General features: G+C 39.5%; 3 protein-coding genes across 3 annotated transcripts; 1 reads left to right on the forward strand and 2 right to left on the reverse strand.

Annotated features, from left to right (window-relative positions):
- Window positions 1–585: 585 nt before the first annotated feature.
- Window positions 586–1,442, forward strand: LOC112195272 (copper transporter 6). Its single transcript, XM_024335650.2, has one exon. It carries the CDS (start codon window positions 672–674, stop codon window positions 1,167–1,169), a length of 498 nt encoding a protein of 165 aa, XP_024191418.1. The 5' UTR covers window positions 586–671; the 3' UTR covers window positions 1,170–1,442.
- A 920-nt stretch (window positions 1,443–2,362) lies between these two features.
- LOC112193365 (peptidyl-prolyl cis-trans isomerase PASTICCINO1) lies at window positions 2,363–8,486 on the reverse strand. The gene is made up of 21 exons (XM_024333487.2): window positions 8,327–8,486; window positions 8,125–8,230; window positions 7,952–8,036; window positions 7,797–7,866; window positions 7,502–7,599; window positions 7,093–7,215; window positions 6,829–6,861; window positions 6,394–6,452; window positions 6,203–6,287; window positions 5,790–5,948; window positions 5,603–5,660; window positions 5,207–5,355; window positions 4,926–5,023; window positions 4,690–4,759; window positions 4,328–4,387; window positions 4,027–4,083; window positions 3,583–3,651; window positions 3,359–3,436; window positions 3,153–3,254; window positions 2,993–3,064; window positions 2,363–2,896 (listed from the first exon to the last, which is right to left on the reverse strand). The coding sequence occupies exons 2-21, from the start codon at window positions 8,187–8,189 to the stop codon at window positions 2,573–2,575; spliced, it is 1,914 nt and encodes a 637-aa protein (XP_024189255.1). The 5' UTR covers window positions 8,190–8,230; window positions 8,327–8,486; the 3' UTR covers window positions 2,363–2,572.
- A 2,947-nt stretch (window positions 8,487–11,433) lies between these two features.
- LOC112193391 lies at window positions 11,434–13,909 on the reverse strand. The gene is made up of 5 exons (XM_024333534.2): window positions 13,398–13,909; window positions 13,006–13,308; window positions 12,567–12,906; window positions 12,144–12,269; window positions 11,434–12,051 (listed from the first exon to the last, which is right to left on the reverse strand). The coding sequence occupies exons 1-5, from the start codon at window positions 13,743–13,745 to the stop codon at window positions 11,933–11,935; spliced, it is 1,236 nt and encodes a 411-aa protein (XP_024189302.1). The 5' UTR covers window positions 13,746–13,909; the 3' UTR covers window positions 11,434–11,932.
- Window positions 13,910–15,012: the final 1,103 nt, after the last annotated feature.

Here is a 15,012-nt window from a genome sequence, read left to right on the forward strand (position 1 = left end):
TGTGTGATGTATTCTACCATGGAGGGTCTGGTTTCTTCCTCCTCTTATTGTATCTTGTTTTCTTTAATAAATTAGGATGGTAAGGAGATTTTTTCCTCTCTTATCCCTCTTTTTGAGCAAAAAAAAAAATTTATTCTCGAGAAAACTTGAAAATAAAAAGGGTAAGTACTTAATTTGCGAGGGGCACAGTGCATGCAAATTTACAAACCTAGCAATATTCTAAAGTATTTCTTAGACAACATTTGTGTTTTTAGGCTTCTCAACCTCAAATACCAAAAATCCTTTGAATAATTCGCATCCACTTATTTAAGAGTTAAAACCTTATTAGTTCCTTCAACATATATTATTTCCATTATTCATGTCAATTATATAGCGCTGGCCATTCCTTTCATTCACCTTTCTCAACACCAATAAATTGCCTTATATTATTATCTTTTTCACATCTAAAAAGGTACAAAGAAACAAACAAAAACCATATAAGAATGTCTATATCAGAAGGCCACTCATCTCTTAACCCTCGTCATCAACTACAATGTCGTTGCTTTCCAGCTCGGGTTTACATTATATACACATTTATATCAAAAACCAAACATTACCTTAATCAAAGCCACCTGATCTAGTGATCTTCCTAGTTAATTCTCTCTTTCTCTCTCACTCGCCCAAAACCAGAAATGTCTCACGAGGTACACGATGAAGGTGGTACGCTGATGCCGCCGATGCCACCGATGCCGATGAGTACTCCACCGCCAACAAAGCCTACGGGCGACCTGAGCAACACATCTGATTATTCCATGAGCATGAACAACAGCCTCTACTGGGGCAAAAACGTTACCATACTCTTTTCCGGCTGGCCGGGGCATGACCACCTCGGCATGTACGTCTTGTCTCTCTCCTTCCTCTTCCTCCTCGCCGTCGCCGTCGAGATTCTTTCCGTGGGGCCTACCCTGAAGCCGACCGCCACTCCTCTAGTCTCCGGGGTCACTCAGACGGGTATTTATGCACTGCGCACCGTTTTGGCTTACTTGGTCATGCTATCTGTCATGTCCTTCAATGTTGGAATCCTCATAGCCGTGGTGGCTGGCCATGCCCTAGGTTTCTTTGTCGTCAAGGTTCGTGCGCTTAACCAGCTAACCAGCCAAGCCGACTCGACCGATCCGCTCAAAGTGTGATCGGAGAATCAGTGTGTCTTCTTCTTAATTAAGGGCTTGAGTTTTTAATTTGGTATGTTGTGGTTTGTTTGTTACCTTTTGTATCATATTGCCGTGACTCGCCTGGTTTTGGTTGTTTCATTTATGTAAGCTTTTCCTGCCTGACTTTTCGTCGTTGTTGCTGTAGCTTTTTCTATAATCTGTGCGTGCTTGTTGTGCTGTAGTGTACTTTTAGCTAGTTTCTTGAGGCTAGCTAACTTATATTGTATAATTAATTTGCATAATTTTATTGAACGTCTTGCTGCAGTGCTTAATAAAGCTATTGTTGGATTCTTCTACTGTGATCTCTTACGACTTCAACGACAACCCATTTTATGTTGATGTTTTATATACTAGAATGAATGATCACTTTTCAGTTTTTTTTTTTTTTTTTTCACATTCAAAATCCGTTGATTATGAATTGAGGTTGAAATCGATTTATCTCACAAAACTTTTATGAAAAATATACTTGTATTTATAGAACTGTTTCAATTCATTTTGCATCCCAAACACAATAAATGATTAAAAAAAATTTCCAACGCTTCAATCCCGCGAACCAAACGAGACTTGTACTGTCAAAACCAAACATTGTTCTAATCGCTTCTCTGTAAACTAGAATCTGTACTTGTCTATTTTCTGTAATTTAGTGTTTAAAGTGGTAGAATCACCAATACACAGTTGCCCCAGCTAAATGGAAGAAGCACTATTAACTTATATAGTTGGCTGGAGTACGTTACAATCTAAATTGTGATAACACCAATCACCATATGGACGGGAGGTAGAAGACCATTGGGTTTGGAGAATAGGATTATCTACCAACTCTCACGGTTTTGTTCACTCCAAAACAACGTCGTTTTATATCAATCGAGTAATGGAAATCCAAACCAGTCTGACATTGCAACAAAGCAGTAGGCAAAATAAAGTAATAAAGAAACGAGACGTAGCGTTTTAAGGATTGACCCAACTCAGTTATTGGCCTGGAAAAAACGGCCCAAACCTGAAATTGGGGCATGGAGTCTCTCCCAACCGTCATCAGAACGGGTACTACTCCACAGCATTCAGTAAATTCAGCTTAACACTAGACTAGTTCATGGGTTAGTATAAACTTTCATGATCACGACTGACGTAGAACAAGATTAAAAAGAGGAAAAAAAAAAAAGAGCTCATAGAGACCATTACAATTCGAAACCCACTTGGCGCTCATAAACGATAGAGTTGTAACTAAATCCCTACAAAGAAGAGTCATTTATGTTTTAACAAAATTTTATATACACCGTTCGTGGAGCATAGAATCTAGAAAGAAGTGTGATTTCAGTTGGTAGTTGGATCTCTGTTGTAGTCTACAATATCTCTGTTAGTCTTCCACCATAATCAAAGGAACCCGTCTAATTAAACCACAGGTTCAGCAAATAGGCCAGAACAAAGAGGAATGTGACATTGAAAAGCATGTTGGTCCATCCTACCCGTCCAAGGACTCTAAGTAATCTGGGCCAGAATGTGGTTTGGGGGGCTGATGTTTGAGCTGCATTCCCCGCAACTTCACGAGAGGTTTCTGAAGTATCTCCATCTAAATCCTCCTCTTGATCATCATTCTTCTGATTTACATCCGCAGTCTTATCTCCATCTTCTTCGGTTCCAACCTCGGAAATTTCCCCCGGCTTCTTATCAAATAGTCCCTTGAATTGTTTCCGTTGCCTCTTCTCAACTTCCTGATATGCCAATGAAAAGACATAGATGATATTGGATGATCAAGAATTCCCACTACATCTCAAATAATTAATTAAGTTTGTTCATGCTCAACCCACCTGTTCCTGCTGCTTCACTTTTAGAAGAGCAGCTGTTGCGTCTGGTTCCGTTGACTTGTCAAGTTGTATCATCTAATAGCATCCGCAATAGAAATCAGAAATGGATGACAACAATATATATTGATTAAACAAATAAAATATCAATGAGTTTAAGCATTACCTTGTTGAAGTCACTCTTTGCTTCCTCAAAATCTCCAGCAGCCATGAAGGCCATTCCACGGCGGTAGAGAGCCTTAACATGTCCAGGGTTTGCCTCTATAACCTAGAAAGATCAGATACATAACAAATCAAGTTAAACAGATTAACTTGCCACTGCAATATCAACTATTTTGACCTCTTATACTGTTATATGTAATGAAAACATACCTTGTTGCATGTCTCAATGGATTTTCTGCATTCTCCCATTTTAAAGTAGCATGCAGCCACATTCAGATGTAGCAAATTCTTCAAACATCCAGAAACAAGTGCAACTTATCAATCACAAATGTAAAGCTATCAAATATAGAGGTTTTGTTGCTAAGTTAGAATAGATGAAGATATTTCAATCAATAATTAAATAATTGGAAAAACATGCAAAGCAAGATGCTTACCCTCGTGTTTGAAAATGTTTTCCCTTCTTCATCATCTTGTGGATTAACGTGATTAAATTCCCGAAGCACCTAATAGCCCAGCAGATTAACAATAAAAGCTCAACGAATTATTTCTACAAGTTGGTGGTATTACCTCATCAGATTATCATAAAAATAATAAACAAACAAACTGAGCTAATGGCACTTGCATACCAGTAATACAACTCCTCAAAGGATTGACCATGAAATGAAGGTATATTATAAGTTATAACTTCCTACAGCTTATCAGTTAATAACAGGCAGTAGCAACTTAGCTATGGGATCAAACGGACAACTGTTGTAGGAAAATATTCTTATATATGCAATTATGCATCACAAAATACTCATAATCCAAAATGAATCATGCATTGTACCCAAAAAAAAAGGGAATCATGTCATACTTTTTTTTTTTTTTGGGGAATATACCTTGTCATACTTTGCCTTGGCAAGTTCAAATTTTCCTTCTTTAAATAGCCTGTTCCCCTGAAATTATAATAACAACACAATTCTAAGTTCCCATGATCTAGAGTTTGAGTTCCCCTCTCGATTAATGGGATGCACAAATATAAAAAGAATTCAATACAACACTGAAATAACTGGGTATCTTTTGAACATGACTCTGCATACACAAAGGGACACATTTGGATAAGATGAGATTCTCCGTTAATACACCCAGTAGCTGCTAGATGGTTATTTGTAGCTAACATTGAATGTTAGTAGTACATACTGTATTTCTTATCTTCTCTGCTTCATCTATTATGCTTGTAAAGTCCAAACCAGTCCAATCCTGCAATAGTATGAAAGTAAGGCATTAAACACATGGCTTAGTGCAATTGAAAGCATGGACCTAAGAAATAAAGCTCTCAAGAACATGTTCGGATAATCATGTCCAGATAACCATGAATTGAAGATAAGCATTAGCCAGAGTCACATCGCAATCTAGATCGCCCAGAGCTTTGATAATCAAGTCTACCTCTCTTCAGAACCACTAACGTTAAATGTAGAGGAGAATTATGCAGCCATTCTTAAAGTTACTTTGAGCAAAAAGCTAGCTTTAGAAATTAAAGGAAAAATAACTTTAGAAATTACCTTTGGCATTTCAAAACCAAGAAGCTCGATTTCCCATTGAATATGAGCTCCTTCAGGAACATTAGCAGGCCTGGCGATATGGGGGAAAAACCAGTGACACATTTGAACTGGATGAACAAAAGAAATAATGACAAGAGACTTCCATTTTTGGTCTGTGTGTATTAATTTAGGATATTGTTTACTACAAATCATAATGAATTACAGAAGGTAAGGTAAGCTTGAATTCAAAAGGTAACCTAGCAAACTTGTCGTATGCATAATCAGGAGGACATGTGACCAGAGCTATCTCTCCAGGCAGCATCAAACGAACACACATTTCAAATCCCTCAGGCACCTTCATACACAAATAAAAGTTTCAGTACACTAAATTCCCCACCTAAAATTGTTGATATCAGAAACAAGGTTTCAGAACAACCTACGCCAATTGCATTGTGCAAATACATATATAGCTATACCAGAAGAATGAAGATTCAAATCAAGTATAAATATTTCTCCACAGAGATGGTGAAAAACTCACAAGGCCTTCTCCAGAACAGAACTCCAAAGGCTGACCATTATTGTTAACTCTCGTATCAAAGAAGATTGTCTTTTCCTCATTAAGAATCATGCCCTTGTAATGGACTCGTAGAAGGCTGTCGTGAAGAGGACAATCCATAGGAAACTCACCTAATTATTCCAAAATCCAAAATCCAAAATATGGTAAACACATTACATTTGAATCATTTATGCCTAAATTTAACATATGAACATATCAGATTAAAGGAATATACACAAAGAGTACCACTTGGTATAAATCAGAGTGAATTTGAAAGAGCTAACGCTAACCACAATAGCAAACCATGTAGCATTTCATGATCTATGTTTTCTACTAAAATTTAGGTTCTTTGAAAAAGTGGAAATTCTAAGACCCCACCTTTCCCATCACGAATACGCCTTTTAATCAGACGCCCATCTCCAAGCATGTCTCGCACCTTTTAATACATAACCATAGAGTTAGATCAGAATCTCAGACTTTTTAACCCACAAAAGAAAACTCCCTGCCAAATTAGCTACACAGTATTATCTGAAGACTATGATTTAGAATTAAGAACTTTGCACACCTGAATAAAGTGGACAAGCTCCACTTCAAAATGAACTTCTTCAACACCTTCTACCACAGGCAGGAAAGGAGATGGAGTCAAATACTGACTGCTGACATATATCACTGCCTTCTCTTGCCGTGACATTGTACCAATTCCCATCTCAAGACCTTTAGGTATCTAGTTTGCATTCAAAACATAATAGTTAGTAAAACAAAGTAGACTTCAAATGCACTTTTCTCCCACTCGGCCTGAAAACTGATGAGGCCTTTTCTCTGACTATTACAACGTTTTGAATAACCAAATAGGACCAACAAAGTGACAAAGCTGAGAGTGAAATTTGAACCCATCAGGTATGTCCAGCTAAAAGCAATATTACACAAAATAAAGAAAATTAAAGAAACAAAGTAACAGCTGAAAAATTGTTCACCAACCTCAGACTTTCCAAAATTAAAGAAAAACGGTTCTCCTTGAGTACGTGGAACAAGCACTTTCCCATCACCAGTCTTTGCAGAAATCCTGAGAACGGTCATATGCCCGTCTTTAAATGTTTAAGCATATTCCAATTTGTAGTACAATAAAGTAGCAGAGAAACTAGTTGGGAAGGAGGGAAAAAGGTTTATACCAGGCTTTTACTTCATAAGGTTCCCTTGGGGATTCCCAACCCTGACCTTCAGTTATTACCTGCCAAGTGTATAGGGAGTCCAGTATGAAATAAAGGTTTCAAATATGCAGGAAAAAAGGTACAATAAAATTTATAATTTGTTATCTAAATCATCACCTACCCAACATCTTCACTTCATAAAATTTTCTTGTTTTTCATAAAATTCCATGTCATTTTTCTTATTAAATGTGATCATTAATCTTATCATTTCTAGACATTCTTCCATCAATACTTTGGCATGATACAAAAGAAATCTATGCTCCTGCAGCAGGGCTATAATTTTAAGAATGCAGAATATAGTGATAGACGTCAATGACAACCAATCATAATTGCTCAAGCATTTTGATTCATCATAACCAAATCAAATAAAATGCAACAACATACGATTTCCAGTACCTTCTTCACAACTCCCAAGTCATCACTAACAATCTGAAAAAGAACCAAACATCAGATCCACTGCAAGGTCAGGAGGAAACGTAAATAGATAAACACAATGTGTTGATCACCATCTAATAGATAGTTGTATAAGCATAAACTACTTTCAACCAAAGAATCATTAATTCTCACATCTAATATTGAGATGAACATTTGCAAGGTGGAGTTCAACCATACCGAAAACATTAAGGTTTTAAAATGATGATTTTTATTCGGAATTCTTACCTTGGCTTTGAAGAAATCTATCATCTCAATCTCAAAATGAAGTTCATCATCCTTTGGAAAGTCACTGGGAGCTGAAAGTGGGCAATCATCCTCACCATAGTGCACTTGAGGTTTCATTTTTAACTGACATTAAACAAAAAAATAAATAAAAACTACAATCTACAAAATGATCCAAATACACAAGCACAAATAACATTTCATCAAATATGAAAAGGTCTTTATTTATATTTTTCTCTTCTTCAATGTAGAATTTATCTACCCTATAAGGTGTTTTCTAATTCTATAGAAAGCACACATGCCAGATACCCAACAACAATACAGAACCAATTCAGGTTCAAATTCACCAATTTCACCTTTTTGCACACACATTCATAGGCAGACAAAACTCATGTAATTATGAAGATATTACCATTGCAATTTCACCCTTGGGCATGGTTGGAAGTCCTTCTAGAAATCCAACTATCATCTTGGTCTTTCCCAAAACACTTCGTATGGGGATTCCCTTGCCTGATGACAAATGAATATTGAATTCAATCAGTGGAATACAACATTTTCACATCAACTGAATCACTAAAAGTGAAGTGAAATGAGATTTCACAAAATAACTCGAAAGTGAATGCAAATTTAATGCAAATAATAACGTTTCCTATCTTAATCTCTACAGAATTGTTAAAATATGCTTAGTACCACACAATTCAACTCACCTCCATATTCTGATCTTGAAGATTCAACAATGACTCCATCCAGTGTTCTAACAGTGCAATGATATATAACCTACAAAACAAACAACATAATTTATCTTCCACCATTTGCTTTCATACAAGTTCAATTGCTTCAATAACCGCAATGTAAGCCCAACCTGATCACCATCTGAAGGTGTTGAATCACCTCCACCGGGTCTGATCACAGCTTTCATCAGGCTTCCGGCCACTATTTTCATCCTCCTATTAACAAACAAAAATCAACAAAATTCGAATAGCATTTCAATTTCCACAGATTCATTTCTAACTAGCTGAAATTGAAGCTACCTACCTCTTTTCGTCATCGGTTGGTTCTTTCTTTGGCTTCTGTGGCGCGGCAGCTTCAATTACAGCCATCTCCGATCAACGTCGCCTAAAGTTCGAGAACGATGAAATCCCTAGCCGTAGACGAAGCAAAGAGTTCCGGTTAGTTGAGCCAGTCGGAGTAGGAAGCTCCGTAAACACTCAATTAGCTTCGTAATCACAGAGTTTACCTGAGATTCGGATGGTTGAGGACGAATCCAGACTGATTGACTCGAGAGTCGTCGATTCTGGAAGCTTCAGTTCTCTATTTGATTTCCAATTTCAACGAACAGAGTTAACTAAAATGGGAGGACGGGGCAGTTGAGCACGAGAAAATTACCGCTGGTAATTGGTACCTTTATTTGCTATTTTACTTTTCAGGACACTGGGTCGTAGAGATTATACGGTAGGGACACGGGCAGATGATTTTGTCCTGTTTGGCGCCATATGTCAAGCTTAGGCCGGCTTCCAACTTTTTTTGGAGCTAGTAGTGACAAGTGGCACTACACTATTAAGAGTTTGATAACGTTTATGGTTGTTTACCGGATTTTCTACCAAATAATGGAGGGCGGGATTTCGATTTAAAATCATTAGGGCATCGAATTGTTGTTTATCTACTTTTTACGTCCTCTAGACTTTCTTTCTCTATAATCATCACCTTCGTCTAAGCTCGGTAGAGAATTAGAGACAAGATCGATTTATGCTAAAGTCACAAACACTGTGTTGGTCTTTAGTCAGAAAATGAATATTTGCTCGAGCTATGTTTAGGGATAATTAGTTCAAAGATGTGGATTTTGGGTTTATGACGAATGTATGGATGCTCATGCAATGGAGGCAAATCAGTGGCGGCAAGAAGATGAAGCAGAGGTTGTGTGGTGGTATAAATAATTCTCTTCTATTGAGAATGAGCATAAAGAAAAATAAAAGGTGGACAAACAAGTTTAACAGTGATGTGGTGTTAGCTCAGTGGTTAGAGCACCTACTACCTAAGATTAAAGTTCTGGGTTCGAGTCACCATAAGGATAGGAGTGAAATCCTTTAATCCTCTTTTAAAAGAAAAAAAAAAAAAAGATTTAACAGTGATGTATTAAATAATCGATAATGCAAATATGAATTGTTTGCTGTATTATAAAAGTGATATTAAAAATTATAAGAAAAATTAAAATAAAAGTATTATTAGTGATTGTGACTTTAAATTTTTTTTATGCTTATTAAGAAAGTAAAATAATACTTGCTCAATTTCAAATGCAAATATATGTAGGTTGGAGAAAGAACGAATTTAAGAGTGGGAGTGTATCATTGCTTCTACATTCTACAATACTTGATCATACTTACCATTCCACACATTCTCCTAATCTAACAAGTATGACAACCAATTACCCATGAGTCAGTATTGGCAACCCATGTTCTATTCTAGGAGACAAAAACGGCCACAAGATAAAGTTGAAATGCTGGCCGACCTAGGCTTCTCTAGCTACAGTTAGTCTAAACAAGTAGCATCATACTTCACCAGTACTCCACGCTATTCCTATCAGGGATAGATATTTTCTGGTACAAACCAGCAACTGGTATCAAGCCACTCTTATGAGTTATGTCTATTGATAACTTGATCCGTTTCAAATAGACGGGACTTATTTGGGTCAGGATGAGGCGTCGTTGAATTTGAAAACCTTTCATCAAAATAGCAAATAAAACACGCCTCGATTCACCTGGCCAATCGTTGGTGCTTTATCAGGTTTGCTCTGTATATCCAACTAGGCCCACCAAGCGGATGAGACCCAGTCCAGTCCAATATATCAGGTCGGTGTTCTAACCAAACAAATAGCAGTATGACTTGATGTATCACTGCTTCCAAACAAATAGCCGATGATGACAAATCACAACTACGTGTCATGCCTTTATACGCATAGGGCGCCCGTACGCATAACCATGCGCTAAATGCCATGATAAGCAACCACACTGTGAAAATCTTAATACACATTTGGTTCAAAGCTCAGGTATTTTAGGTTTGAATTGTCTCTCGAGGAACTTTAATGTCTCGAGAGCGAAACATTTAACAGCGAGGATATGTCTATCACGTTTCATAAATGTTCAAATATCAATTAAAAGATTTTTTTTTTCTTTTTAAATGAAGAGGAGCATAGCTCCATCAAATGTTTAGTTATATTACTTGTATACACTTAAAATAGATCGTGATGATCATATGTATAGTTATATTACTTGTATACACTTACACTCTATGAACAATATTATACATCTCTGGCATACACTAATGATTTTCCTATAAGGCACAAAATTTAAAATTTACATGCAAGAAGTGTAATTTTTTATTTCTAATTTGCACTAAAATTATTATCTCAATACATTAAAGTAGCGTAGAAGAATTACAACCGGTGAACTATAAATGTGTCTGAATAATAGAAGCGAAAATTGTAGTTTAATTCAAATAAAGGGACTTGGCCCCAAGAAAAAAAGACGAAGGAATGGAATCACGAAAGAAGCTAGGTCTGACCCAGTCAAACTGACAAACCAGCGAGATGTAACGCACGCATACCCCCACTCACGCACCTCCTCCACCACTCTGCCAAAGCGATCCCCAGCCGCGTCTCTGGCGCGTGCCCCCCGAACCTATAGCAGCAGTGCGCGCCATGTGATATTATTGAAACGGCGTTGCATTCCCCCTCGCGACGTGGTTGACAACCACGCCACCACCCCATGCCGGCAAACCGTCCTTTCACGCCGGACCCCGCTCTGGATCCCACCCTACTCTTCCTTTTTTCATAAAAAATAAAAAATATTGATAGCCAAAAAGAAATCCCAAAAAAGCGCGCAAATGACTCTCATTGGAGCATGCCACGTGGAAAAGAGCTGGCCACGCGTTGGTCCCACTAATGAACACCTCGCGACGGCTCTATTCGATGGTGGTGGTGCTTCTCTGTTAAAGCAAAACCCCACTTTTCCCCTCAGTTTCGTTTTCCTTAATAATTTGTTAATTTAGCGACTAATTAAAAGGGATTTAACAACGACCCCCGAGACTAAACAAAATCCAGCTTGCCGGACCTCGGGAAAAGCAAAAGTCCTTATGCAAGCAGCTTCTTCTGGAGCTTTTGGAACTGTCACAAAGAATTACTATACTAATTAACATATCCGCTTACTTAATTAATCTTAATACAAGTTTAGAGCAACTACGCAAGAAAAACCAGGCCCCCGACACACTCCCCAAAAACATTAACTGCTCGACAAACACAGCGGCCGAAAAAATCTAAAACAAAAATAATACAGAAAGAACAACACAGAATTTGCAAATACATCCTTTTATTATATCATAATAACGCTGCTGGACATGGTGCATGGACAGCTTGGGGAATCAGAAATACACGATTTGAATTTCGGAATTTAAATTCCCAACTGATATTTGTAAAGATCCCAACCAAAAATCCCAAAAACAAAAACCACAGAAGGGACCCACCACTTCTTCGCTCTTTGAGCCCAGCCAGAAGAGAACAGAGAAGCTTGGCTGCTGTGCCTTACTGCTGCAGCTTAGCACCAAACTAGGCATTTTATTTTTAACCTAAAAGCCCTAAACCCAGAACATAAACATTTCCTCCTCCTTCCTCCTCCTTTGTTCCAGCATCGTTTTCCCTGTCCTGTCTTTCTCAAAAACCCTATTTTCTTTTGTCCTACACTCCTAATACTATTAACCCTATTACCTTTCCCTTTAATTCTTCCTAAAACCTTGTTCAATTTCCTTTTGTCCCTAAACAACCCCCTAAAAAAACCAAACAAACCCACAGCAGCTAGTAAGTCCACTCCTGGGGAAGCCTAATCTCATGGTTCACTGGTGCCTGTGGCCTCATCATGCTGCGATTCGGCTGAGCTATGGCGATGCTGTTATTCCGAAGCCGAAGAGCAAGTTCTGCAATTCACCATTAAACCAAATAAGTAAAAACCCACATGGTAAAATTTCGATTAGCAAATAAGTCAAATTAGGAGGGATGAGTTTCTTACCATAGTCAGGATTGTTTCTTCCATTGAAACAGTTATGGACTTGAGGCTGTGACTGCACGCGCATTTCTTCAACGTTCAACTTCAATGCATGGACAACTTTAGCTGGGACGAAAACCGTTGGGCAAGCTGTAAAAAAAAGCACAAGAATAAGTGAATAACAGAATGTAATGAGCCCACCAAAAAATTAAATTACAAACAGTAGTCCACCAGACGAGATCTGAAATTTTCAGAGAAATTTATTGACCTCAGCACATCAGAACCACCCAGGCCATAGAAATCAAAGCTCCCCCCAAAAATCTTAATGATGTTGACCAACTAGCTTCAATGAAGAAGAAAAAACAAAATTTCCTTGTTGGGTTTTTAATTTTTTTTTTTTTTAAATGAAACAAAATTGAGGGGGGTGGGGTATGAGTGTGGACCGACCTTGTTTGGGTTGTTGCTTCTTGCCGCGAGGATATTCAGATGGGGTTCCGATTTGGCGGGGTAAGAACACACCAGTACCAGTAGACTCCTTTTTGGCTCCCATGAGAGCACCTTGGAATCCAGGCCCATTCGGCTGAAACTGTTGCCGCTGAGCTTGTTGCAGTGGAGGCCAAGCCGACGGCGAAAGACCCAGGGGTCCATTGTTGGTGTTCCTGACTCGGTTCTGGACCATCGGATGGGACTGAGCCCGCTGGTGCTGGAATCTTCCGTTCGCCTGAGACTGAGCAAGCACCGCCGAGATGTTGTTCTTCAGAATCTGTTGCTGTCTCAACCGCTCAAACTGTAACCGAAAATAGAGGCACAAAATTTAGCAAACCGAAGCGCGTCCTCACAGAAATGGCAAAAGTGCTTTTCAGAGAAGTCGAAATTTTTTTTTTACCTGCAAGTGCTTCTGGGAAAGTGACTGCTGTTGGTGCTGGAGGTAGTACCCGAAATCAGGGACAGTGACTGGAGAGAGCTCCCTTGGAGCACCCAAGATGCCTCTGCTTTTTTGGTCGAAACGCAAAGCTTCTTCCTGGATGCGCATCTTAGCCACTTCCCCTGCAGCCGCATGTAGAAGATCCCAAGTGGCCGGCGGCGACTGAGCGTTCGGGCTTCCCCGGCTCGAGCCTTGTCCGCCGCAGCCGCAACCATTCCCGGCCGCACACAGCGTCGATTGCGGTGAACCAGACGACACCCACGGCTGAAAAAAAATCGGGAACAAAATCAGAACCCACATGAAAACGCACCGTTTTAAACTGTATTTGAAAAAATTAGCTTCATTTAGCATACCTTTGAGTTGTTCTTGGAGCCAAGAACCGAGTCGTAGCGCTTAAACTCGTCGTCGAGAGTGGACTGCGCCAGCTGGCGAGTCAGCCCAGCGAGATACTCTTCCTCGTCGCTCTCAGTCTCGCTGGACTCCACCGGGGAGCTGAAATCGGAGGAGACACCGAAAGCCCCAAACCCGGAGTGGGGAAACTCGAAGGGAAACAGAGCAGTCTTGAAGGTAGCGTCAGTGTCAGAGCCAAACGAACTCATCTTCCGGCTCCCGGAGTCAATCTTGGGACTGATTTCGTCGTCGGAATAGGTGAGAATCTCCTGAGGTAACCAAAACGCGGCGTCGTCGAACTCATCAGCCATCAGTGAAACCCTGGCGTCTTGATATAGGAAAGAGAGTGATGGAGGTTTGCTGCTGGGTGAAGCTATAATAATAGCCTCAGGGTCCCAAAAGGCCACAGCAAAAGAAAGAACTGTAGGGGGAGAGACAACTACGGAGAGGATGGTGGAGAGTGAATAGAGAAGAGAGAAACGAAAGCCCCAAGGCCCTTTTTATCTCTCACACACTCACGCCCCTCTCTCCTCTCTCTCTCTCTTACTGGTTAATTAATTATTAAGAAACTCCTCTATTACACACTCACTCGGAAGGAGAGGAGCGTGGGCACACGCGGAGTCACCCTGGCGGGGGAACGGTGGGACCCGGGGAGGAGGTGTCACAAAGCCCACACACCATGTGAGTGGGTGATGTGAAAGAAATTCTGAAACCCGCCCCTCTGCGCTACGTGAAAGCGTGTAGGAGGTGGGGGCCCACAGACAAAGTCCCTTCCCTGAGCGGTTTAAGCATTATTACCTTCCCCCAGATACGAACCTCATCAGAGGCTGTCCTCAGTAAAAAACAAAAGATGATTACTTTTTACAGTGGCTGAGTAACAGCCATTTGTGCTCGGCCTAAAGTTCCACTTGGCAATTTCCCACACTGTCCTCCATGCAGTGCCAAGAAAAGGAAATCTCTTTCTTTGGATCCCTCTGCCTGACGAAAATGCCCCTCGGGTTTCCGATAAGGTTTGTACTTCTGGGTTGGTCATTTTCAGCCAAAGCCTGCTGCGAGATGCTACGGCAGAAGGCGATCTTTGTGCAGAGGGAGACCCAATGGGGGAAAACGGAATTTTACTGTGGGTTAAGGTAATAATTGAGGTAAACTGACGAATTTTTTGGGCCTGTGTGAAAATATCTTTGCGCTTTTTTTTTTTTTTTTTTCTTTCTGGATTAAGGTTATTGAGAGGAGTTGTCATTTCTTGTTTTGGGTAATAAGTCTGGTAGTTTTGTTCGAATCACGAGCCAAATCTTCGATTGGGTCAGTTGGTAATGATGTTGTTTCAGGATGGGAGTCTAAAATTTAATTACCACGAACAGTTATGCTCTAATCACATGAATTAGGTGAATGAACAAGTCAACATGAATACAATGAGAGCACATTTACTTACTTAGAATTGAATAGAATGATTACGGAGTAAAAATACTCCTATATTTACTAACACATAAAAGAATCAGAATGATTCTGGGTAAAAGAATTCATGTGTTTACTAACACATGAAGGAATCGGAATTGGTGTAGGTCTCACCTATATCAG

Source organism: Rosa chinensis, chromosome 3, assembly GCF_002994745.2.
Source record: "Rosa chinensis cultivar Old Blush chromosome 3, RchiOBHm-V2, whole genome shotgun sequence".
NCBI lineage: Eukaryota > Viridiplantae > Streptophyta > Magnoliopsida > Rosales > Rosaceae > Rosa > Rosa chinensis.